This window comes from Pogoniulus pusillus, chromosome 6, assembly GCF_015220805.1.
Source record: "Pogoniulus pusillus isolate bPogPus1 chromosome 6, bPogPus1.pri, whole genome shotgun sequence".
Classification (NCBI taxonomy): Eukaryota; Metazoa; Chordata; class Aves; order Piciformes; family Lybiidae; genus Pogoniulus; species Pogoniulus pusillus.
Genome location: NC_087269.1, coordinates 5,830,731 through 5,857,482, shown reverse-complemented (window position 1 = coordinate 5,857,482; position 26,752 = coordinate 5,830,731). Strand labels below are relative to the sequence as shown.

The following is a 26,752-nucleotide window of genomic DNA, read 5'->3' as shown; positions in this document are numbered from 1 at the left end:
ACGTAAAGCTGGATGAGAGACAGGTGTGGTTCAGCAAGCACTTTTTAAGCATTCAAGAAGAGCGGCAGGAAAAACCAACACCTAACAAAAACCACTGCACCAAATAAACCCAAGCCACTCCAAATGTCTACCTTCAGCCAGTTGGACTACAGATTGGTTCCAGTAACTGATGCTAGCAAAATGCCAGCTTTTTCTCACTACACCAATATATTCTCCCAGAAGGAGGTCTCAAGTTTCCCTACAAACATCTTCTCTGGTCAGAGGAAAACGATGCTGACAATCTTATAGAAACTTAAGCTCTGTACATAATTCATTCACTGAGTTCAAGAGTTTTAATCCTCTGCTCTAAACTCCAGCCAACATCCATATGAAAACTAACAGCAACCTCTTGAACAACTTAAACAGAAAACAACTGTCTCACTGCTGAAAAGAGTCTCCCAACAGCTGTAAACCAAAAGTGAGAAAGCATTTGTATCTGTTCTGAATTCTAGACAGGACAGCTTTCCAAGGTTTATTCTCACCACTCCAGTTAATCTTAGAAATGCTGAAGCTTCTCCTCAATCTGCATTTACGTAGTCACTTCTACAAGACAGAAGATGGTCCAACTCACACATTTTTTTCCAAAGTGGTGGAGATGGTTCTACTAATCCTACACTATTTTCAAAGCTGAGTTTACTGACAGTAAATTAATCTTAAAATTTTAACAGCAGTAATTACAGATCTGCTCTACTGACAGCTCCAGTATTCAGACTTTGATGGTGGGAAGGACACTGAAGGGGGACAGGGATGTATAATGGCATATACTTGTCGACTGTTCCCTGAACAAAAGGTGCCAACGTTTGTCACAGCATTTTCACAGAAGCAACCTGCTGACAATCAAATATAGGAAAGGCTTGCACAATTTTGCACAATTAAATTACTAGAAAGAGTTCCTGCACATTGCAAATCGTGTATCAATGACGGCAAGCTAGAGTTGGGACCTGTGATTACAGCTGAAAACCCAGCTGCTTGAGTTGCCATGATCATCTTCCACCATCCACATAACGAATTTGGATACTTTCTCTAATTTTCCCTTCTTTCAAAAGGAACAGGAAAGGAAAAAAAAAAAGTTAAAAAATAAAAATCTGAGGTTTTGTAGTATTGTTTTAAAACAATGCTACTGCCCAACACTGCTGTTCCCACCCCACCTCCCCTTGTAATCCACTGGGCTCTTTGCTTGGCAACATTAGAATTTGTTTTGTGTATTCTCACATACTGCATTAAGTATTGTTAGCAAGTATGCAGAGTTGTTCTTTAAAAGGAAAATATAAAATACAAACTTGAAGTTTTCAGAGTTACACTGCATCATTTCCACTCTAAGTATTTAAGACTCACTGCTCAAACCGGATTATTCACAGCGGTGATTCAAACACCACCATGAAGTTTTCTACCATGTCACGGCAAGGCTATGAACTTCCCTACTCAGTCTTCCTGGTTTAGCTCAGGCAAACAGGAATAATGGTTTAAGTCATTTATTACACAAGTGACATTGATGTAAAACTCCATTTTAGCTCTTGCTACAAAACAGTTTAAAAATATTAATATGAAAAGTGTATTTGAGAAGGTAATTTTAAAGTATTTTAGCATCATTTAAAACATCTTACACACGTGACATTAGTTACTGTTAAGTATTAGCATCTTCATTTCAGTGACACTGGCAAACAACATAGCAAGCAGATCATAGTATTGGTACAAATTTCCTTCTGAAAGGGCATTTTTCACAACTATGTTGCCTTTTAAACTGATACAGGAAAATAGCTTTAATGTCAACCTTCAATATAAGTTAAAAGAAGCCAGGAACAAACTGAGTGTTATGATTTCCATCAGATATCCCCAGATGATCTTAAAATATTAGATGGAAATTAAGAATTAATTTTGTACATTTATGTAAGTTTCACAGCTAAGCAAAACAAAATTGCTTTAAAAAAAAAGAGTATTCCCAAATGATTATCCTAATTTAATTTTATGCTAGTCATATCTGGCAATTAATTACTGTCTTTGAGTAAGTGCAACAGTCTGATTATAATCAGCTGATCTCTGCAACACACTCTCTATTGTGGACAGATTTTTATGACATCTGGGAAGTCTTCAAAAGTGTGAAAACTGTGTTGCTGTAGTAGAATCCCTGTATTTTCCACTACACAAACTAGCTTTAATGGAGAGGGTTGGGTGCATTGCACCTCATAGGCTGTTTTAATGAGCTGTAGCGTGGCTGCTAGCTGAACAAGGGAAGTAAGAATTTATGGAGGTAAGTAGTTTTAAGACTAAAATGAATTGAAACAGGGAGGAAAAATACTGAAATAGCACTCCAGAACCCAACCTAGAATTGAAAACAATTTCTGCCTTTCTCTTCCTCCCTGCTACACTGAGTACCTCCTCACCAGTTTTAATAACTATGTACAGCCACACACAGGTCTCAAAGTCTGCCAGGCTCTAGTTTGATCCTGTAGTACACCCTAAGGGATGGCAAAGGGCTCAGGTCCAGCCAGCATGGGTTTAGGAAGGGCAGATAGTGCCTTTCTAACCTGATCTCCTTCTATGATCAGGTGACTGCTTGGTGGATGTGGGGAGGCCTGTGGATGTGGTCTATCTGGACTTCAGCAAGGCCTTTGACACTGTCCCCCACAGCAAACTGCTGGCTAAGCTGTCAGCCCGTGGCTTGGATGGCAACACTCTGTGCTGGGTTGGGAACTGGCTGGAGGGCCAGACCCAGAGAGTGGTGGTGAATGGTGCCACATCCAGCTGGCGGCTGTCACTAGTGGTGTCCCTCAGGGATCTGTGCTGGGCCCCATCCTCTTTAACATCTTCATTGATGACCTGGATGAGGGCATGAAGTCAGCCATCAGCAAGTTTGCAGATGACACCAAGCTGGGGGCAGATGTGACTGAGTTGGAAGGCAGAAGGGCTCTGCAGCGGGACCTTGACCGCCTGGACAGATGGGCAGAGTCCAATGGGATGGGGTTCAATAGCTTCAAGTGCAGGGTGCTGCACTTTGGCCACAACAACCCCATGCAGAGATACAGGCTAGGGTCGGAGTGGCTGAGAGCAGCCAGACAGAGAGGGATCTGGGGGTGCTGATTGATACCCGCCTGAACATGAGCCAGCAGTGTGTCCAGGTGGCCAAGAGAGCCAGTGGCATCCTGGCCTGCATCAGGAATGGTGTGGTCAGCAGGAGCAGGGAGGTCATTCTGTCCCTGTACTCTGCACTGGTTAGACCACACCTTGAGTACTGTGTTCAGTTCTGGGCCCCCCAGTTTAGGAGGGACGTTGAGATGCTTGAGCGTGTTCAGAGAAGGGCGACGAGGCTGGGGAGAGGCCTTGAGCACAGCCCTACGAGGAGAGGCTGAGGGAGCTGGGATTGGTTAGCCTGGAGAAGAGGAGGCTCAGGGGTGACCTTATTGCTGTCTACAACTACCTGAGGGGTGGTTGTGGCCAGGAGGAGGTTGCTCTCTTCTCTCAGGTGGCCAGCACCAGAACGAGAGGACACAGCCTCAGGCTGCGCCAGGGGAAATTTAGGCTGGAGGTGAGGAGAAAGTTCTTCACTGAGAGAGTCATTGGACACTGGAATGGGCTGCCCGGGGAGGTGGTGGAGTCGCCGTCCCTGGGGCACTTCAAGGCAAGGTTGGACGTGGCACTTGGTGCCATGGTCTAGCCTTGAGCTCTGTGGTAAAGGGTTGGACTTGATGATCTGTGAGGTCTCTTCCAACCCTGATGATACTGTGATACTGAGATGCACTCTCAAGCCCTGGGAGGGCTTATAAACCCAGAGAGGGCAAGAATCCCTCCAGGAAGAGTGCTCAGCGAAGCAGATGCACTGAAATGCCTTTGTGCAGGTGTGATATAGAAGTCTGAGCTACTAAACCCAGCACAGCATATACCTAACTTGCTGGGGAGAGCATACACATCCATGGCACCACATGGATAACCATTTCACTGCTGGTTGAGGACTTTCCTTACAACACAAACTTGTTTGTTAATTGAAGTCTTCATTAGTGATTTTTCACACACACACACACATTAATTTACTAGACAATGCTGGGATCACTGAGTATCTTGAAGATTTGAATTCTAGTCTAGAGTAGATTTGTGATACAACTGCAATTCATTAAATATTGAAGGTAAACACCAACAAGAAAAACTTCTGAGACTGGCATGGGTTTTACTCATATCCCTAGTTTAACCAGAAACCCAGCAAAAACTTCTCAAAGAAACTGTGTATAAATTGTGTGTTCCTCTTAGTATGTCACAATTAACCTGACAAATGTTTTTAAAACAATGACTTCCAATTCTTCTTCCCAGAAGGCAGCATCCATACTCATTTCCAAACTGAGAATTTATCTGCTGTTGCAAACAAATTCTCTTCAATCCCCAACCAACCAACCAGACACTTTCAGAAGAGCATTCTGAATGCTGATATTTATGTAGCACACAGAACAGAATATGCTCAGAAAACTAATTGTTCCCAGCTAACATTTGCAATATTGGATTATTGCTCTCTTCTGGACAAAACCACAGTTTAAGAACATCGTGCAAAGAGCTTTGTAGCTCTGCAAATAATGGATTTTAGAAGACTGGGGTGGCACAAATTATCTATTAATTTATCCAACCACATAGGTATGCAACATTACCTCCTTGCTAATTTTAGACAATAAAATATATTCATCCTAGAAGCAGTTTTTAATTTAAAGCCGTTTACTATTTGCTGAAGGACAATAGTGTCAAGAACAACCAAATGGTGAAACAGTTTTAATCAAACAAGTGTGAACAAGAACAGTAAACACAGGAGCATATTGGGTGACTCGAGGCAATCTCTGCAGGAATGCAGAATAAGCAGTTCCCCACAGAAAAACCCAGTAACATGAAAGCACTAGCTCCAAGTAAAATTAGCAGCCTAAGACTAAGCTTCACCATCAATGGAGCACCATGCTGATTACTAAAACCTACTGTCCTTGCCCAAGCTGCTTAAGAGCTTGCTAATCAAGTATCATTTGCTAATAAAAAGATTAACTATTTCACATGCTTAATATCACAGTATAGATAGAGTAGGTTTTGCAAGAGATTCATACATTCTGACATTAAATGAGATAAGGAGAGCTGTATTAGCTACCCATCTTTACAGGTAAATTCCATGCCTCTGCTCCTCGAGGTAAATCTCCTTCAAGGAAAATCCAGCGTTCAGCTTTGTGTGACAGATAGAGGGAACATAAGTCACACTAACTATCCACTAAGAACCATAATGCAGCCTGTAGAAGGTAACTCAGCCCAACTCTAGTGTTTGAACACACTTACCTGCTTCAACAGAGAGGCTCAGAGCCAAACTCACACGCTGGATGCCTACAGCATCTCAGGTAATCAGATTAACTCCTGTATGCCTATGTTTACTTTGAAATAAGTTGCCTTTCAAAAAATAAAACAGTACAACTGCTTATTTCATATTTTAAAAGAACTGGAAGCTATGTAAATTATGACAAGTGAATAAAAATCATTAGCTCTCACTGAGCAAGATGTAGCTTGAATAGTCATGACTGGAGTTCTAATGAACAAATGTGTTAAGTCCCAGTGCTAGTGCATGCAAAACACCATGAAGTACTAAATGAATCTTAGATTTTTCAGACCTTTCATTCACTGTCCACATGAAAAAAGTTCACTGTAGGACAAAGATCATGTAATTTTTAAACACAAAACAACCAATGAGTTAAACGAGGTGATTTTCATTTTGTTATTACTGCACAACGAATCTTTTACACCTTGTTTCAAATTGCAGGTGGTTTTATTTTCCTGTCAGGCCAATTAACCTCACTGCTTAGTGGTTTGATAGCTGCAGCAAAAGGAAACAGTCTTCAGCGATCTCTCCTTCCAACTGAGATAAATTATTTTTGAGTCTTTGGTCTCACAGTTTCTTCACTAATCCATCTCAAGTTAGTGGCATCAAGTTCACCACTGCTGCAGAAACAAAAAAATGGACCATTTGTTAATTAATCATAGGAAAAGGCTCACTCCTAACCTCAAAAGAACGTCACCTGTATACTAGGAATTGTCCAGTATGTAGCTGGTCATTCATTAAATCTGACTTTATATCAGATGTTACACCAGTGTTCTTTCAGAATTAGGTCTTTCCAGTCTGAAGCTCTGCTAAAAAGATTTAAACCCCCTAGAACCAATAGGTTTTGAACGTCATATGCAGATGAGGAGATTTACATACATACTTTGTACCACACATATCCATTTACTCTGAAGAAACACATATCCAGCAACCCTCCAGACAATCTATATCCGAGATAAACCACTCCCAAAACACAGACAGTAGAAAACTTCACTACAAAAAGCTTCTTTCTACACACAATGAAATTCTACACTGGAGAAATAAAACTGTTTTATGTTCTGGGCATTGGTTTTGTTTCCCATGTGTCAAATTGCCAAGAGATCCATTCATCTAGTTCCTACATGAGTTAAAAAAAAAATTACTTGTCCATATACTACAAATATAATCTTCCACACATGAAAAGATCTGCCTACAGTCAGACCTACTGATTCAAAGCATAGCTGCTTTGCTATTAGTGGAACAAGTCTTTGTGCTGGCATCATTCAGAGCATTATTCCTCTGGGGCAGTCTGAAAACCTACATGAATCACTCTACCTGGGAATAGCACTGCAGTGCTGCTTTGCCAGCAATTTTTGCAGAGCAGAAAAAATACCCCTCAGATTCAGGGGAGAACATGAACACTAGATTTCCAGACCTAAAACAGGCACAGTATTAACAACAGCAGCAACAGGAATGAGAACTTCATAAACAGGAGTGCTTCACACAGATTTAAACTAGTAAGAGAAATTCATATTACAGCTACAGTAGGAATCTCCTCAGGAAAAGAACTTCCATAGCCTCTCCTTTTTGGAGAAGGTGTAGAGAAAGCAGCTATACCTACTGGCTGCTGTTTGCTGCAGTTAAGACAGGTTCACATTCTCAAGCTCAGTATAACCTCATCATATGAATAATATATACTTCCTTTAATTTAATACTCTTTCCAATACCTCTATTACCGTATTATGAAGTCATTTCTATTACAAAGCACAATTCAAATCAATAGCTACTTCCATTACTTCTTAAGTTCTGCCAAAAATAAGAAACTGCTGTGTAACTCTCAAATTGCATTCTATGATGGTAAATTAAAATAGGTTTGGCTAATTATTCTTCCCTTTGAAATTCAATACAGCCCTAGCTCCCAAATAAAGCATACAACTATTTAATATGACTAATTATATTGCAAATGATCAGTTCTAAGGATAATTCTTATTGGAAGGGACCTCAGGAGGTCATCTAAATACTTGATACAGAAGTGTTAAAAGTAATAGTTTGTGAATTACTTTTAAAGAAAAGAAAGCTATTCCACTCAGTGGTAACATGCATTAAAGCAAGGCATAGCTTCTCAGACTAGTCAATACAAATTACATGATTTTTTTTAATTAACAAATTGAGAAACTAAGTGTTCTTAAAATATGCAGAACTGACTCACTGCTTTGGCAATAACCTGCTCTGAAGCTAAATGGATGAAATTCCAAGATCTTAAATTTAGAAAAAAAAATGTAGCTGCTGCCAGATTAATTTTTTTTCTCCACACCGATTAAGAAATATTGTGAAATTAAAGTCTAGAGGGAGACTAGACTGCAAGTACTTCCTCCTCACCCTTTTCATACACACAAAGGGCTTTCTATGTTCATTAAGGCCAAGTATATTTTTACTGTCCTGAAACCAAAGCTCTCTTCACTGGTCAGACCACACCTCGAGTACTGCGTTCAGTTCTGGGCCCCCCAGTTTAGGAGGGACATTGAGATGCTTGAGCGTGTCCAGAGAAGGGCGACGAGGCTGGTGAGAGGCCTCGAGCACAAGCCCTACGAGGAGAGGCTTAGGGAGCTGGGGTTGTTTAGCCTGGAGAAGAGGAGGCTCAGGGGTGACCTTATTGCTGTCTACAACTACCTGAGGGGTGGTTGTGGCCAGGAGGAGGTTGCTCTCTTCTCTCAGGTGGCCAGCTCCAGAACAAGAGGACACAGCCTCAGGCTGCGCCAGGGGAAATTTCGGCTCGAGGTGAGGAGAAAGTTCTTCACTGAGAGAGTCATTAGGCACTGGAATGGGCTGCCTGGGGAGGTGGTGGAGTCGTCGTCCCTGGGGCAGTTCAAGGCAAGGTTGGATGTGGCACTTGGTGCCATGGTCTAGCCTTGGGCACTGTGGTAAAGGGTTGGACTTGATGATCTGTGAGGTCTCTTCCAACCTTGGTGATACTGTGATACTGTGATACTGTGTGATACTCTCCAAAACCTCTGTAAAGCAAGATCAGGACCTGTTCAAAACAAAACTACAGTTGACTGGTAAGGACAGGCTAGACAGCACAACAAATTGGTGAACCAATGCATTTGACATGATGGGGGAAGTATTAAGGTTACCATCAATAAGTAGCTTAGTAAGTTAATGAGCAAGGTACAGTTTCTTAAGAGACCTAGCAGAGATGACCCCATGACAACAGCAAAAGCATAAGCAAACGAGTAGATGTACACCTAAAACAGTCCTCATTATTTGTCTCTGAACACTAAACACACGATGGCAATGCTAATAACTACAGCTTAGTGTTAACTACTTTATCCTGCTATTAAAAGGACAAGATATAAAAAGCTAAAGCCAACATGAACAATGTCTATAGTACTACTTTTAAAGAACTGTTGCTGGATTCGGGACACTAGATAAACTCCACTTTGTGCTGATCTACCATCCTGCTCTAGTAACAGAAACCTATGTGAGAAAGGGTCAAGTCAAGCTATGTCTATGGGCAACACTCACTGAGTATGGCTCCTGAAAATGCAAGCATTAGAGTTTCTGGGACAGCAAGACACAGCTGCTGGGTCCATGGCTGCTCTGCAGAGCACCAATAGTTGACATCAAAGCCAGCCAACAAGGAAATCAAAGTCTTCCATGCTCATTCTCAAACTCCACTCACTGGCCTTAGGAAAACAAAACCAAAACTAATTTAAACAGTTAATTCAAGTGAAAATAGACTTATGGAACATGTAGAGCCAAATAAATGATAGTTTTTTATTAACTTGCTAAGGATTCAGCTGGTTACATTTGAAAAACAGGTAACTGTCAGTCAATATATTTTTTTAGAGTACACCAGAACTTGTGTATATTGGAGAAGAAGGAAAAAAGTCATTTTAGGTCTTCCCCACATCTGAACAAAGAAATTCTGTCAGACCACAAAGTTTACAGCAAAGATGTTTGCATTTCTACTACAAAGCAACAACAAATACCTCAAAGTTGACATGAATTATAAATAGTAGTAACTTGCTACTATCAATTGAATTGCACAAATCCTTTACCAACCACAACTAAAGGAAAAAAGCCTACCAATTACTGAATTTTACCAGCAGCTTTGCTTCCAGTGTCAACCAAAATCTACTACATGAGATACCGATCACCATTCAATGACAGAGCACCTTTCAAAGAGATTGTTTTGCAGGACACAAACACAACCTGTTCTAGTGGGAGGTGTCCCTGCCTATGGTGGGGGGTTAGAGCTGGATGATCCTTGAGGTCTCTTCCAACCTAGACCATTCTATGATTATAGAGCCAAGGAAAAGTAAGGAGACACTACTAGAATAAACCCCAAATTGCTACTTATTTTTTTGTCCACAAAACACATCCCACCTTTTTCAATGAGTAGACAATAGGTTTTATGAAGAAAATTGTACATAAAAATGCTAAGTGAACTTTAGAATGCACTTATTAGTCTACATGGCCTCCTCTCTGACATTTAAGAGCGTGCCAGGGATGCAAGATAGCTTCTTTCACATTCAAGCTGCAGTTATGTGCATTGTACTCCTAGCAATAAATAATACAAGAGAAGATTATCATGCTAATTACTATTTTGCTGCACCAAATTTTGTACTTCCCTGGAAAGAACACAAAAGTGTATGCGTAGTAATTTGGCTGCAGCAACAGGCAGGACAAGTGACAATAATGGTTTTTCAATTAATATTTCACAACCAAGTATCAGAGCAGGGGGGGATTTGCCTTACACACACTTGTAGGATGCTCAAAATAATTTACTGGCAGAAGTCCTCCTCTTTCACCCTTCACTACCAAGTAATAACCTCTAGAAATTGCCCAAAGCACACAGCAAATGGCACATTTTAATTTTTAATGCTACTTAGCATCCGGAAACAAGATAAAACTCCCTAGTGGCCTTCAATCTCCAAGCCAGCAAGGTAACAAAGTGCCCCTTTTAATCAACTGAAAAGGATCTCCTTAGCTCCAAGTGCTTGTTTACAAGGTTGTAATTACTGCTTTTCAAAGATTTATTTACAAAGTTACTTGAGCATGAGTAGAGAGACATCAAAAAGATTTTGAACTACACATGGAAGTAAATACTCTGTACTTGAACAAAAGGCATACAGGCCACACCAAAAAAAATGAGGGGAGGATAAGCACATTTTCTGTAGATGAGAAATTGTTAAGCTTTGAGTAAGGTAACAGGTTATTACCCAGTTGTGAAACTCTCCTGACTTCTTTCTATATATGCTCTGCTCAGGAATATATTAACACGCCATAACCCCAAGCCAATGTATTCTTACAAATGCTATTTAAAATACCAAGCTTTGCATCTTATCAGCAGAGGGCTTGATTTTCTAAGTCAGTTCTCCATACCATCTGGACCACCACACCTCAATTCTCAACAATGCCACCACGTAAGAGTGGCATACTACTCAGCTGTTACCCAATTTTGCTGTCTAGGGATCTACCTCCATCATCTCAGAGACATGCTGCTGGTGAACACCTTTGCAGCCTGTGTTCCACAAAACCTCGAGCAACTGTGGAGGGCTAAATGTTCTTAGACAGCTAAGAATTGCCACACAGGGGTCTGTGCTCCCACTTGAAGTCTTAAAGGCAAAATTCTAGACAGCTAGGACAACCAATGACCCAATCTTCCTCTCTTAAGACAATCTGATTGATGAGCATTAAGCCTTCCCCCTTTACCACAGTGTGTCAGAATGATATGTGCAGAACATGGCATAAAAATCAAAGGTCAAAAGCACCATGTAGAGGGTGGGACATCATTTCACTGAACATCTGCCATCCTCTGTTAGTGACCAGCCTACTATCTAGTGTAAAAAACATGATGATGTATTCCTCACTCAAACATTCATAAACTCCCCACTCCTGATAAGGTAAAAATGTAATATAACAGTTCATTCTTAGTTCTATAATATAATATTGTTCTCAGTGACAGTCACCTATCTTCACACTTCATTTCTGTCTCAAACACTGTGCTTCACTTGCTTCTTTCCTTATTTTCCCTCCCATCCCTTTAACATGGCTCACACACACCTCATCCACTCTTTCTGGCTCAGAAAGTTTGAGGATTATGTGGACAATTCATCGCCTGTAAATAATGAGAGCACCCTACTGCCCATGTGTACCTCCCAAAGGAGGTGTCTGTCTTGCTTTGCATACCATCACTAATTCCACAAGCACCTTAATAACTTGTCTAGAGCGCATAAAGATCATCTGCTCTACCTGCTCTTCCTAGGTGTGCTGAGAGTGCTCACCCTGCACCACAACTGTGCAGCCTCTCCTTTGGACTCTTCTCTATAGTTTATACCTTCAGTCTCTTTCCAACACAGTAAGAGAATGAAAGCAAACTTACACTCAACTGATTTCCTGCTCTCCAGCCGTTTTTCACTTCTGGAGAGCAACTCGGTTCCTCAGTATCTGAGGCACCAACACATTACTTGTGGAAACTTACTGTCCTGTCAGGATTTTCCAAATCTTGGATATTTTACACATCTACTTTCAGGAGAATGCTTATAGACTGCAGCAGAACCAGCAAAAAAGGCTTGGGAAATTACATCACTACAAAGCTAATTACCCTTGAACTAGGCATTTGCAGTTACTCATCCCTGATGAATTTCAGAGGAATGTGGTAAATAAAACAAAAATCCTTACTTAACACATAATGCAGACTACAAAGAATAAACAAAGAAGGCAGTGAAGACGGTATCCTAGGAGTGGTAAGACACATGACTGAAAGAGAACGTGGTACCTGAAGCGTGGTTAAGACATTCAGTATCTTTTAATCAGAAACGTGGGTGGAATCTACAAAGTAAAGATGATGCTTGCCACTTCTACTGCAGAAAGATCACTGATCATTTCACTACATTCACTACACACTCTGCTGTAATGTGTGCATTTATAAAACACAGTCTTACACAAAACGAAACAAAACAAATAAACAAAAACCCCAAGAGGTCTCCCAGTATGGTTTTGCTTGCCGCAATTGTGGTAACACTTCTCTTACCAACTTTTAGATTTCCCCAGTTACTGAAGAAATTCAGCAAGCCTGAAGAGGACATCATGGCATCTCAAAATAATTCCCAAGAGAATGAACTTTATCACATCATTAAGTAACACCCACCTTGCCTCTATAGGTAAGCCACAAGTCTTGCCCAAGTGGCTTACCAGTGGCCAAAGTTTGAAAGAAGGACAGCCCAAACACACACATGATGCCCACAGATCCATCCTCCTATCTTTCCCAAATAGGGATATCACGGTCCTCTCATTGTACACCTGGCAGAAACCCCAAAATTTAGGTACCTCCTCATTCTGTCATTTAAATCCCCATAGTTTGGGGCACATCACAATCTCATTGCGCAACGGCTTCTTCACCCATCATAAACAGAGAATGATGCTTATCTTCACAGAAAGGCTTTGCTACCAGACAAGCAACGTACCTCTATTGTAAAAGTGCCAACATAAATCTCTTTTTACTTATCAAGATAAAACAGCAATTCTAATGCACACAGTACCACAGGAGGCCGCGGGACATCTTACCTGATTTTGTAATTGGGTAAGGTGTGCTTGCGCTTAATAACCTTCTTGAACTGATTCACAATGATGGAAGTGAGCTGCGGCATGGGCCGCCCTTCAAACTGAGACTTCACCTCAAAGAGTATCACAGGGTCATCCATAAAAGAGAAGTACCAGTGTGTGAAGGGCAGGCGTGTGAAGACCAGCTTCAGCTTCCCCACCACCCTGGAGATCTTGACAAAGAGGTAGGCCGACTTGCCAAAGACTAGATCCGCATCAATGGCCAAGTGGAAGCCACCGTTGTACTCCAGGTCTACCTCAAAGCCCAGCTCCTCAGGGGAGCCCTCTTCGTTGCAGGCTACCGGTCGAATGAGCTTGACAGATTTGAAGACCGGAAGGACACTGCCGAGAGAGACCTCCCTAAGGCTGAGTCCCTCCAGCACCTTCCCTGTCATCTTGGCCTGGAGCAGCTCCTCAAACTCCACCTTGATCTTCTTGGTGACCCAGTTCCTGACCAGGGCCGTGTCCCTGAGCTCCCTGAAGAGGAAGAGGAAGATGGCATTGAGGAAGTGGCACGATTCCGACTCCTCCTCGGACTCTGGCTGTTGCTGCTGTTGCTGTTTGGCGCTGGGCTCCGGGCCCGGGGTACCGGCGGGAGTCGCGGCGGCGGCCGTCGCTGAGGCCGAGGCAGAGGCCGGGCCGGGGGTTGGCTCAGGAGACGACTGGTTGCCGACCTGCTCCGAGCCCTGGAGGTAGTCCTTGAGGCTGTAGTCAGCCGCGACATGGGAGTAGGAGACGCGGACGGAGGATCCGGCCGCCCCTGGGGGCTCCGGCTTCTTCCTGTAGAGGAGTAGAAGCTGAAGCAGGAGGGTGAGGAAGCAGCCGGCCAGCGCCGACAGCAGGATCACATAGACCTGCAGCATCCTCGCCGCGCCTCGCGCCGCACCCAAACGCGCTGCCCTCACCGCGCCGCCGCCATGGCGGGGGCCGCGCCCGCAGGCCGGCGCTTAACGGCCGCGGCCGCCCCAGGCAGCCTCATCCGGGTCGCCCCACCGCACTCTCCGCGGCGGCGGCCAGGGGCGGGGCGAGGGCGGGGCCAGCCAACGGCAGGGCGGCCTTGCCCTCCGCGCGGTCTCATTGGAGGAGCTGGGGAGCTACGTCACGGCGCCGCTCATTGTGGCGTCCCAGGGCGGGAGGGAGCATGCGTACACGGGGAGCTGCCTGGGTGCGCTGCGGGAGGTGTAGGCGAGGTTGAGTCCGTGGGGACGGTGCCTCGCCTCCGACAGAGCGGGCGAGCGTCTGAATCCTGTCCCTCGGCACGGTCACTCGAGAGGGGGCCTCTGGCACGCAGTCACCCTCAGCCGTATTTGAGGCATCACCGCTGAGCCGGGTGGAGACGGAGAACTTGCCGCCTGAGAAGAGCGATGAGAGAAAAATGACATTTAATCCTGTCAGAAATGGGCAGGCAGATGCTAGTTGATGTAGAAAATTTGCGCTGTAGAGAGGCAGAGGGAAGGCGTTTGTTTACATGGGCGTTCTGTGACTTCCTAGAACCTCTTCTCGGTTACCTGCTGACAGTACTACTCACGACATTTCATCAAGCTCCACCGTCATTGGTGATAAGACCATCCTCTTCATCTAGTTGCTAATGCTTTAAAGATGTCCTAAACGCAGTAAAACCCCCAACCAACACCGGGAGGAAGAGAATAGGAAGAAAAAATGAGAAATTTGCACAACATCATCGTGTTTCAGCCTGTGCCGTAGGCGAGATTGCTCTAGTGTGTAGGACTGAACTACCGCAACCATCAGGGTCAGCTGCCTGTTCATAGGACGGGGTCCGAGGCAAGAAAAGGAGGAAGCACAGAATCACAGAAACATCCAGGTTGGAAAAGACCCTCAGGTTCACCAAGTCCAGCCTATAACTCTATTATACAAGAGTCACCTTAAACTGCATCCCTAAGCACCATATCCAAATGAAATACCTCCAGGCTCGGCGACTCACCAACATCCTATTCAGGGGAGGCAAACAGACAAAATCAAGCAGGGCAAGTGGCAGCTGATCAGCCTGAGGAGGGATGGACATGTGTAGAAATGGCATTAAAAGCAATGAAGAAAGATAGAATGTGGAAACATAGCATCAGGAAGGACTACAGTGCATGAGAAGAACTCTGGAACAGAGTTATTTTGAGAACAATCCAAAAGACCCATTATATTCAAATTTAGTTTGCAAAAGTGTCAGAAAGTAACAGGTTTGTTCTCCCTAGAAAATACAAACCTACTTGCAAAACTCTTGTTTTTTTAACCCAGCAAACTGATTTAAAGGCTAAATCAAATCTGTACATACTGCTGGAGAATGAACTGTGATAGCACAGTGTTTTTCTAGGTAATTCCCTTTGTCAGGGCTAATCGTTTTTCCAGTCTTGTAAATTTTATGGTTTCTGAAAGGCAGCCACAATTAAGACAAAAACTACTTAAATGATAAAGTCTAGCGTTTGCTGTTCACAGGATCACAGGATGTCAGAGGTTAGAAGGGACCCAAAGAGATCATTGAGTCTAACCCCCCTGCCAGAGCAGCACTTCATTTTTAGTTAAACATTTAACCAAAACATTCTTAGATAATGTTGTCTTTTAGTAGAATAAAAGAAAACTCAAGCTCATATATTTGGGTGTTACCTGCCACCCCACCCCCCCCCCCCCCCCCACACCTTATGAAAGCACCCAGACTAGACTCAGCCAAGCTGGAAGTTAAGGAATGAAGCTATATTTGCAGCTTAGCACAATTTACAAGCATATATGTATATAAACACAAATATATACAGTTATATATAAGTTAAAAGTAATATAGAAACACAGTACCCCTCCCAGAACAATCAGATTGGCAGGAGGGCTCCCAGCCCAAACCCCCTTCCCCCTCTCTCTTTCCTTCCCTAGAGAAATAACCAGATCAACCCACAGGTGTTTACTGGGTGAGGCACTTAGTGCCATGATCTAGTTGATTGGATAGGGCTGGGGATAGGTTGGATTGGATGATCTTGGAGGTCTCTTCCAACCTGGTTGATTCTGTGACATATATCTCACATGATAAATTTGGGGATCCAAGGTGAGATGTCAAAAAAGAGAGCAAAGATGTTAGAGGAAAAAAGGGTTAGGTCAGATTAAAAAGTTAAGGCAGATACAGCCACAGAGACCAGACCACCAGAAAAAAGGAACAAAAGAGAACTGAGAGCTGAGAAGTGTGTGGGAAGTGAGTGTCTCATCTATGCTTTGACTAGTTGCATTTCTCAGCAGAAGAATGGGTGATATAGGGTATGGTTGTTTTTCCTTACTTCTCACAGCTAAGGATTTCATTTCTCTTAGTAAAATATTCCAGTTAGCCTTAAACCAGCACAGCCAACCTCCAGAACTACTGAAAAAATGCAAACAAGAGGAAAAGAAAATGTGAAATTTAAATGCTGGGAAGAGAAAAGCTGTCTTCTCCCCTCCCCCTTTATAAAGTGTATAGGGCGAGAGGATTGAAAGGCTCTTAATGGTGCAGAGCTGCGGTTTGAAACTAGAGATTCAGAGTATGAATTTTTTATAGGCCTTGTGACTGAAAGTTGAAATGCCTGGGTGTTTAACAGAGCATTTCTATAGAGATGCCAAAGGGGTCATTAGTCCAACATTTGAGCTGCTCTGTTATGGGCCTTTACCATGGCTAACACAGTAAGAATGGAAAGGTTTTGGATTTGCAACTAAATAGCTTTTCAGATAAGGAATACTGTATTCAGAAAGGCAGTAGCAGCCTTGGAGTTGGGTCGGGAGGAACTGCAGGAAGAGAATTAAAAAAAGAAAAGAAAAGAATGAAAGTCACATTGCAGATGTCTCAATCGAGTATTTCCTGTTAAAGAAGCAGAATGGGAAATTTGGCACTCTTTGTGTGCCTGATGGCAGCTGAAGAGCCTCTGAAATGTTCAGCTCAGTAATAGCTTTTCTCCTTGCCCAGGAACGTTTTCAACAGGAGCTGTGTTATCTTAATGACATGTTATGAAGCAAGAATCAGGCATGGTTTAGCATTTCCAACAAGAAGAAAAGAGAAAAGGCAGCAAATGCGTTGAGTACAGAAAGGACATGTGAAAATGTTATATAACAAAATAAGATTGAGCAAAAGACATTACTTCAATTTGCCAGGTAGCTGAGAAAAAAAGAGATTCATCTTAATACAGCCTAAAAAGAGCCTTTAAGAGCATATATTACTTTGGCTTCAGTTTGGAAATTGCTATTTACAGGGGCTGGAAGTGGCAATAAATAGAAAGGTGTGTGGAGTCTCACTGATTTTCACCCTGGTTACATAGAGCTTTGTAAAATGGTGCACATTATACTCAGCTATTTGCACTTTTGAACAGCTGGAAATTATTAAATAGAAGTTAAAAAAGACATGCAAAACCACACACCCTATATGTATATCTATTTTTTTTGTTTTTTGTTTAAGTAGTCTAGATTATTTTTCAAAGCAGGAAGTGCTGAGTTGTTTTGTAAGATGTGGGGTTTGTAATTTTCTTCATCACTGGACTGGAGCTGCTGCTTGCTTTTGCAGTACCTGTTGGCAAAATGATTTCATTTGTTCCTGGACCTCCTACTGGGTTAGTATTGCATCTTTTGAGATCAGAATCAGATTATCGCTCTCATGGTGCTGCATGAAAGAGGATTTAGAAAGTGATTAGGTAAATTCATGAGGGACCAAAAAGGAAAAAGCCACTGAAGGCTGTTAAATACAAGTGCTAGAAGTTACACTGTTGACAGGATACTGGGGGTGTCCTTTACTTTTGATTGTCCTCAAGCATCTACAATTCCAAATAGGATGCACAGTGAGCTGCTGATCTCATCCAGTTCTGAAAAACTGAGGTTTGTCCAGCCTGAAGAAGAGAAAAGGCTCCAGGGAAACCTTATTGCAGCCTTATGCAGCAAGGGAAGGGGTGATGGGTTGAAACTAAACGAGGGGAGATTTAGACTAGATATAAGGGTGAGGGTGGTGAAACCCTGGAGCAGGTTGTCCATAGAGGTTATTGTCCCTGGAAACATTGGAATGCATGACAAATGTTGCTTTTTTGTTAGATATTGCATGAAATGCCTAAACCATGATAGTCAGAGCAAATGAAAAATAGTTTACTTTGGAATAGTGAATTCTGCGTACAGCAGGAGAAGAAAAATTCAACTGATTATCTGAATATATGAGTACTGCAAATTAACATTCATATCTGTAAGAGAATTAAGATTTTAAACTTTGTTTCTCATTTTGCCAGTTTAATACAACCTCACAACAAGGATACTCAATGTTGGTCACGAACAGCTCTGCAGTCTCATGTACAAGTAAAGCACTTGAGTTGGTTAGTAATAGTGACTTAGAGCCCAAACAGTTTTGATCAGAACATGTTAAAACATAAAGAGAAGTGAAGGTTTGCATCCAAGGTTTAGTTTGGCTCAAATGCAAATCCACTATTTTGACTGAAGCTCATCTTTAGGTATGTTTGGCTTGTTTAATGAAGAGTTTAATGTTTTTGATATAAAGGTGTTTTGGTTATTTACTTCAAGAGGCTCACATTCAAGCTTGAAGTAGCCTGGCTTTTCATTAGGGATTCTATTACTATCTCACCCAGATCCTGCCTTTTATTATATCACAAAACAAGATCTTCCACTTAGGAAGTGTATCTCTCAGATATCTTTTCCAAGATTCAAAGGAAAAGCCATTTTAATTCTAAATATAATAAACCCATCCTTTTTCTATTACCAGTATCCAAGGCAAAATGTAGATTTCCTTTATCCCCTGCCTGCTGTTACCTCTCAAAGTCCAGAAACTGCTTTTTTTTAAATTATTGTTGTTCTTATTTTGCATTTATTTCACTGGCTTCTGGTAGTCATGCAAATGAGAGCTTCCTTAAGCTTTGGAAAGTGAAATGTTTGGGATAGCAATTGTCACATTTGTCACTTCATGTTCACTCAAGTACCTTTTCCTTACATACTCTGAAGCAGATTCACCCTCTCATCAGAATTGGAGGCAGCCTCCCTAAGGCCCTCTTGTGTGCCCCCAAATCATCTTCTTCAGAGTAGAGTTTGTTTTAGCTACTTCCCCTAATACATTTCAAGTATAATTGTACTGTGATCAACGTATTTTCAATGTTTCACTATCTTGCCTTTTTTTTATTATTAATATTTGTCTCAATTCCTAGATTAGTCCAAAGCAGCCTCTGGCTAATGGAGAGGCTTCAAAAAACTGCATTAAAAAGCAATTTAGAGTTTGTATAAGGGTTCAATGGCTAAAGAGTTAATAGGCACTTCAGGGATGAATATAATTTTTTGAGATGAGGGTCCCTGTGAGGCATTGTGCCTCACTTGCCCTTCATTAAAAATGTAATTCCCTGCATCAGTCTGCAGGTAGTTGGTTACTGGGCTGGATTTTCTGCCTCGGGTCCCCACAGCAGCTGGTTGCTGAGTGCTCTGTCTCATTAGCCTCCAGATAAGCTCAGGCAAATCAGGCCACGGCAGGATGCTTCCTCCCTTCTGCTGGAGGTTACCACCCCTGCGGTAAGGTCAGAGCTGAGCATATGTCTATGCTGCAGCCATTTGGGCGCAGAGCAGAGACATTTTATTAGCCTTTATGGCCATGAAGGGGGTGTGTGAAAGGGCTGCATATGAGGAGTGGCAGAGAACCACCTGGCACTTCAGCAGTCTGAGCCCTGAGATCCATGTCCTGGTCTCAAGAGAGCACTTACTTGTGCAAATACGTGGTAATCCAATTTCAGCAGTTCCAGTCCTGGGATCAGTGGCATGCCATGGCAGGTCTTGGGTTTCTGTGGCAGCTCACAGCTCCTGGGTATCCCTGCTGGCTCAGCTGGAAAGAAAAACTAAGTAAGAGGGAAATTTGAGGAAAGCTGTCCCTATTCTCTTAAGTCAGAAGGAGTATCTCAGAAATGTTAGCCTTAATCTATGAGGTTTCCTGGAAAGAGAAGGTTCAAGGATTTGTCTGTTACCCTCCTTTGCCTCTCTGATTATCTCCAAGTTTCATACAGGGTATCAAGCCCCTAAAAGATTAAAAAAGGACTTCACTGGTCATCTGCTTTCTTTGTGGAGGAGTGGTTTGTGTAAGTGCAGTGGGAAGGCATGCCTACATACTGCTGTTCTGGGACTCCTTGGGCTTCTTGTGCTTATAGGCATCCATACAGGGCTGTACATAAAAGCTGTCTAAGCCTGCATTAACGTCTTTGCAGGATTGAACATTTCCCAACTGCCTGAAGACATCCTTTCACTTGCCCTTCTATTTGGTCAGCTTCACCCCTCCTCCAAAGCTAAACAGCTGAAACTAAAATGAAAATAAACTTGTTCCAGGCAGTAGAAGCTGGACCAGGCATTCTGATGTAAATAGATCTGGTGGTAAAAAACTATCTGGTTTAGAGATGGATCTGACAAGCCCTAAGTAAAGAAACCATTAGCTCAGTTCCCACAGCAAAGCTGGGAGATGGCCATTCCTTCTATGAACCCAATGCCATTTGAGCATGGAAAAGCAGATTGGCTTTTTGTTGCTTGGTCTTTTGTATGGGCAGAAGCTGGGGAAAGGTAAACAGAAACACTTATTTACATATTCTTGTTTCTGTACCTTCCTACTAACAGATTTCCACAACAATCTTCTTATGTCTGTATTGAGGTTCCTATATTCAGAGGATGAAAAGATGCATGTGGCCTCCCATGGCTACTCTTCAGGCACATTTTATTCCCTTCACAAGAGATTCTTTTTTCCACAAGCTCAAGTAGCTTTTCTTCAAGACATGGCTCAGAGACTATGTTTAATTATAATCACTGCACACATATCCCAGCAACATATTGTAATACATACACACATATATATATGCATGTAATATATATACATAGCAATCTGGGCTACATAGTTCTAATACTGTGAGTGACTCTGCTCAGCTAGGTAAGACAAATAGCTGTATTACTGAAATCTCTGTAAATGCCATTAGTAACACATTGCAGCTGTTATAAATTCTGTTTTTCTCTCATTAAGAGTTTATTTAATAGTCTGGTTTCATACTGTGCTGTCTGCGCTGCTTTTGTTCAGAGTCTGTTCAGAGCAAGGCAAACACTAGGCAGATTTAAATTCACCCAGAAACACGAGCTTGTGTTTCACACTCAAAAAGTGACATTTGAAAGGCCAGAAGCAACTTGTTGTTTCACTGCAAGTTAGGCAGCTTCATTATCTCTGTAGTAATAAAGAGATTTTATCCATTAGACACTGAGACTGTGCCCTAACTTTTCCACACTTTCTGTCTTTTCACTGAATAGGATGCTTCAGGGGAATGGGCTAAATTGCCTAGGCAAGGAAGGTATCAAAAGTAAATAGGAAAATATTGGGGGAGTGGGTGGTGTTCTAATGTTTGTCTAATTATCAGTAAAAGCAGATAAACCCCCCTGGCAATAGTACGATTTAAATCACTGCTCTTCATGATCACTTCCAAATCACTGACAGGAGAGGGGGAAAAAAATAAAATCCTTCTTAACTGAAGAATAATTTCCCCATTTTGGGGACTAATTATGTTATTGCAGCTTCATTAAGCCAGAAGGCAAAACTCATGTATATTCATGCAGTTTTGGTTAGAGGTAGTTACCATTATTATTTATTCTGTTCTTTTTTTCCCCAGGCATCCCATGATGCTGCAGATACTGCATAGACTGACAAGGTGAAAGTTTAGTCTGCAGGCTAGAGGAAGTGCCAGACTTTTCTGTTGTCCTCAGTGCTGCAGCAAATTAGAAATTCCTCCCACTATCAACCTACAACTCTTTCTGTTACTCCCAATAATTTCAGGAGTCTGCCTCTAAAACTACAGCAGCCTGAAGCGCAGCTTGTGCGCTTCTGTTTGGTCACTCTTTCTGGGAGGAGGAGGATCTGGTGCAGGAGTAGAATGGATCTGTCTCTTCCACAGAATCACAGTGAGCTCTTGGTTTAACAAATGGAAAAAAAACCTGAAGTAAATATTTTCAGTCTGAAATGTAAAACTTCTCTGAAACAAGCCCTAAAAGAAGCTTGGCTTCCTGAATAATTTCTGCTACAATTTGTCAGCTGTACGAGGTTATTTAATCTGAGTCAATACTAAAGAAAATGAAGCAGAAGCCAGGAAGATGAAAACTGTCATAGAAAAAGTGAAACTGAAGTTCTGAGAGCTGCATTCCCAAATGCTGTTATTTTTATTGGCATGGTAAAGATTAGAGTATGGTAATGAAAACTGGAGGGTTTATTGCCAAGGTTTTGACTTAACCACTTCTGATCTGCAGCATTTTCTCAAGAGCATTACAACAAATAAAAGGCAGCCCTTGTAACTACGTGGGCACCAGCAATACATTTTCTCCCTTCACTGCTGTGAACTAATCAACCAGGCTTCTTAAAGACAAATAAAATCTTGACTGCAGTTAGTATGGTTATAGTTTGAAACTACTCAGGTTTAACCAAGAGAGCTCCTGATCTGTGCACTGCCAGCCATACGGATTCTAACCCTTATTTTTATAGACTTATAGAATTGTCAGGGCTGGAAGGGACCTTGAGGTCCCTCACTTAGCTCCAACCCCCCTGCCATGGGCAGGGACACCTCACACTAGATAATGTTGCTCAGAGCCACGTCCCGTCTGGCCTTAAACACTTCCAGGGATGAGGCTTCCACCACCTTCCTGGGCAACCTGTTCCAGTGTCTCACCACCCTCATGGTGAAGAACTTCTTCCTAACATACAATCTGAATCTACCCACTTCTAGTTTTTCTCCATTCCCCCCAGGTCCTATCACTACCTGACACCCTAAAACGCCCCTCAGCAACTTTCTTGTAGCCCACTTCAGATACTGTAAGGCCACAATAATGTCTCCTCAGAGCCTTCTCCTCTCCAGACTGAACAGCCCCAACTTTCTCAGTCTCTCTCCACAGAAGAGGTGCTCCAGCCCTCCAATCACCCTCCTGGCCCTTCTCTGCATTTGTTACCTCAACTGCAATGTTCCTAAGCCCTTTTGCCTCAGAAAAGACAGAATGTATCAAACAAAGGTGGAATGGTGGAAAACTGTTAACAGGGTACTAAAACTGCACATTTGGAAATCTTTAAGAGCAGAAAAAACTAAGCATTGTTTAGTTGCATAACCTGTATGCTCCTACACACCAGCTCATACAAGTGGGAGTCTTGTCAGCTTCTGCTAAGAGAGTAATGTTACCCATGTGGAATACAATCCATGCACATCACCTACAATGGCTGTAATAAAGGTCTCCGTGGCAACATTAAGAACAATTATTTCACGACGTTCTACCTTAGTCTCACGTTCATGTTTTTTTAACTACAGCTCTTAACTCTTTGCACTGCAGATGCTGCTGTGAGACAGTCATCCAATAAAGCTCCTTTGTCAAGGCTTGAAAAGATGAGCCCTGCTTTGTTTTTCTGCAGGCCACTGCAGGCTTGCTTTCCTTTACAGGCAGTAAATAACCACTAAATATTGCATAATTATTTTTCAGCACCTTAGCTGCTCTGGAAGATGAACCTGTAAGAGGTCACTTTCTGGGAGAAGGAACTGGTGCTGTATAGAAGGGTTCTCTTTTTACCTTCTAGTAGCATGGGAGAGCAGATTTCTGTGGGCAAGTACAGCTGTGTTCTGGATGACATTTGTCTGGGGAAGTTCTTCAGCTCCGTGGAGAAAGACCTTGGAGTGCTGGTGGGCAGCAAGGTCTGCATGGGCCAGCAATGACCCTTGTGGCCAAGAGAGCCAGTGGCATCCTGGGGTGCATCAGGAAAAGTGTGGCCAGCAGGGCTAGGGAGGTTCTTCGCCCCCTCTACTCTGCCCTGGTAAGACCACACCTGGAATACTGTGTCCAGTTTTGGGCTCCCCAGTTCAGGAGAGATAGGGACCTGCTGGAGAGAGTCTAGGGGAGAGCCACAAGGCTGACTGGGGGACTTGAACATCTCCCCGATGAAGAGAGATTGAGGGCCCTGTGGCTGTTTAGTCTGGAGAAGACAGAGAGGAGATCTGATCAATTTGTATAAATATCTGAGGGGTGGGTGCCAAGTGGCTGGGGCCAATCTCTTTTTAGTGGTCAGCAGCAATAAGACAAGGAGCAACAGCTACAAACTGTAATGTAGGAGGTTTCAGCTCAACATGAGGAGAAACTTCTTTACGGTGAGGGTGACAGAGCCCTGGAACAAGCTGTGCAGAGAGGTTGTGGAGTCTCCTCTGAAGACTTTCAAAACCCACCTGGACACATTCCTGTGTGAACTACCCAAGGGGATCCTGGCTGGGCAAGGGGTTTGGTCTTGATGATCTCTGAGGGTACTTCCAACCTCTGAGGTTCTGTGATTCTATGATTGTATCTCCCTTTGACTTATAAAACCCTCTGCTGTTTTACTGGGAAACCCTGTGAGAAAGCCTGTCTGGGCAGGCAGTTTGGCTGAGCTGCCCATAGCTCTAGGAAATGGGCAACCATCAGCAGCTGTGTGAATGCTTAATGTAATCTGTATGGCTGCCAGCCAAATCAGGGTGGGAGGAGGAAGTGTCTGAAGATTTAGAACCAACTGCAAGGTCAGTCCATGAGCTGTGCTAAAGAGCATCTGGACAGGCTGCTAGCTGCAGCCTGTTACACCACCGTGGTTCATAACCAAGGTAATTGTCTCTGTTTGATTTTACACAGGAGATTTGTGGGCATTAATACTTCCTCCACACCAGTTGCTCAGCTCATCTGATGCTGTAACATGAGCTTGCCTGCTTGCTTGTTGACTAAAAGGGCAGCATCAAGGACATCTTCAGAGTCTATGCCAAGTTATCTGTGAAACTCTCAGAGCAGTGAAAATGCTGTTTTTCCACAAGGCAGCTTTCTTCTTTGCTACCAGCAGTAGATCTCATTGGATGACACTTCCCACAGTAACTTTGTTTTTAGCAGGTTTCTTTTGTTGGAAAGATGCATCTGCCAGGGGAGATTGTTCACTTGACATGAGCCAGCAGCCATTAAGAGCACACACAGAGGTTCAAATTCAGGTGAAGGAGGAGGTCACAGACACAATGTGTGCTCTACTGCACACCATCAACTCCTCCCTTCTACTTCCCCCATTTTTCAGCAGTGCTAGCAGTAATATCCAAATCTGTGGTTGCTTTGCATTTTGTATGGTGTTTTGTTGCTGTTTTGGGGTTTTTTGACACAAGCCTTTTGGTGAGAATTCAGCAGCACAGTCCTGTCTTCCTACTCATCACTCTGGCTCAGCGCTTTGCTCCCCTGTTACTCTCTCTGGGCTCTATCATAGAATTCCATGATAGTTACAAATCAAGACAGAACTTTAGCTACTCTGACATAAAAGAGCATCAATGAGATTTGAGTTTTATTCTATTCTCCTTGTTGGGGATTCTCAGACATTTCCTCCATGTTAATTCAAGGCTTCTCAAAACATTTTACAGATCTATTCTTGGCATTTTTACAGATGAGCAGAAAGAAGCAATTAAGAGAGGGGAGCTCAGCCTAAGTAAGGCAGCCCAGCCAGCACCCATAGGTGATGTTAGAGTAGCAATCATTTCTCTTCCCTAGCTAACCGGGGGGCCAACCAGGCCCCCCGGCCTTTTAGAATCCACTCCCATTCACCCAGTGCACACCATGGGGACTCACCAGTGGTGACAGGAGGAGGATCCCTCTGCCCAGTTGGGCAAGCTTGGAGAGTCTGCCTTCCCTGGGGCTGATTATAAAGGGGAGTAGGCAGGGAGAGCAAAGTGGTCACACCTGGGATGGGAGGAGACTCCAACAGAAGCCAGGTGCTCTGGGTTTGGGGAAAAAAGGATAAAATGTGGGGTGGGAAGAGGACAGGCATAGTGGAGAAGGGGAGATGGTGCTGAAGGGAGGGGACACAGTCTCTAGTTATGCTGGGGGAGGTATAGGCTGGATGTTAGGAGGAAGTTCTTCCCAGAGAGAGTGATTGGCATTGGAATGAGCTGCCCAGGGAGGTAATAGATTCACTGTCCCTGGAGGTGTTCAAGAAAGGACTGGATGAGGCACTTAGTGCCATGGTTGAGTTGATTGGATAGGGCTGAGTGCTAAGTTGGCCTGGATGATCTTGGAGGTCTCTTCCAACCTGGTTGATTCTATGATTTTTTTCTATGATTCTATGAAATGGAGAGGAACAGGATGGAGATGAAAAGAGGGAGATGGGAAAAAAGGAAGGGGATGAAGAAGAAAAGAGGAAGATGGGGGAACATAGGAGATGGAAAGGACTGAGACATAAGAGAAGTGAGGTAATAAAGATGAAAACTGGACTGTAGTGTTTGCATTGAAGCCACCCTTTTTATGGCTAATTGTTTGCATTTCTGCTTGGAGTAGTAGCCAGCCATTTGCCCCAGTGTGCAGTGTTGGCTGAAGTCTTTACAGTGAAGGTGACAGAGCCCTGGAACAGGCTGCCCAGAAAGGCTGTGGAGTCTCCTTCTCTGGAAACTTTCAAACCCACCTGGATGCATTCCTGTGCAAACTACCTAGGTGATCCTGCCTTGGCAGGGGAGTTGGACTTGGTGATCTCTGAAGGTCTCTTCCAACCTCTAAGATTCTGTGATTCTATGATTCTGTGATCTCCTTTCCATTGCCCAGAGTAGCTGAGTGTACCCTTCACAAATTTGCAGATGACACCAAGCTGTGTGACACAGTTGACTTGCTAGAGGGCAGGGATCCATCCAGAGGAACCTGGACAGGCTGGAGAGGTGAGCTCAGGCCAATCTCATGGCATTCAACAAGGCCAAGTGTAAGGTCCTGCACCTGGGTCGGTGCAATTCCAAGCACAAATTCAGGCTGGATGGTGAATGGCTGAGAGCAGCTCTGAGGAAAAGGACCTGGGGGTCTGGG

The 26,752-nt window shown here is 43.1% G+C and overlaps 1 protein-coding gene across 3 annotated transcripts in view; it reads right to left on the bottom strand.

Moving 5' to 3' along the window:
* PDZD8 (PDZ domain containing 8) overlaps positions 1–25,595 on the bottom strand; it is a 66,079-nt gene extending 40,484 nt beyond the window's left edge. Inside the window, exons 1-5 of one of the 3 annotated variants that reach the window (XM_064144292.1) lie at positions 25,535–25,595; positions 19,636–19,754; positions 14,892–14,954; positions 14,478–14,553; positions 12,914–14,301 (exon numbers count right to left, since the gene is read on the bottom strand). In XM_064144292.1, the coding sequence (XP_064000362.1) occupies positions 12,914–13,812 (899 nt within the window). In that variant the 5' untranslated portion in view covers positions 13,813–14,301; positions 14,478–14,553; positions 14,892–14,954; positions 19,636–19,754; positions 25,535–25,595. The remainder of the gene's footprint in view (positions 1–12,913; positions 14,302–14,477; positions 14,554–14,891; positions 14,955–19,635; positions 19,755–25,534) is intronic. The other 2 variants (XM_064144293.1, XM_064144291.1) reach the window with 2 other exon arrangements.
* Between the last annotated feature and the right edge of the window lie 1,157 nt (positions 25,596–26,752).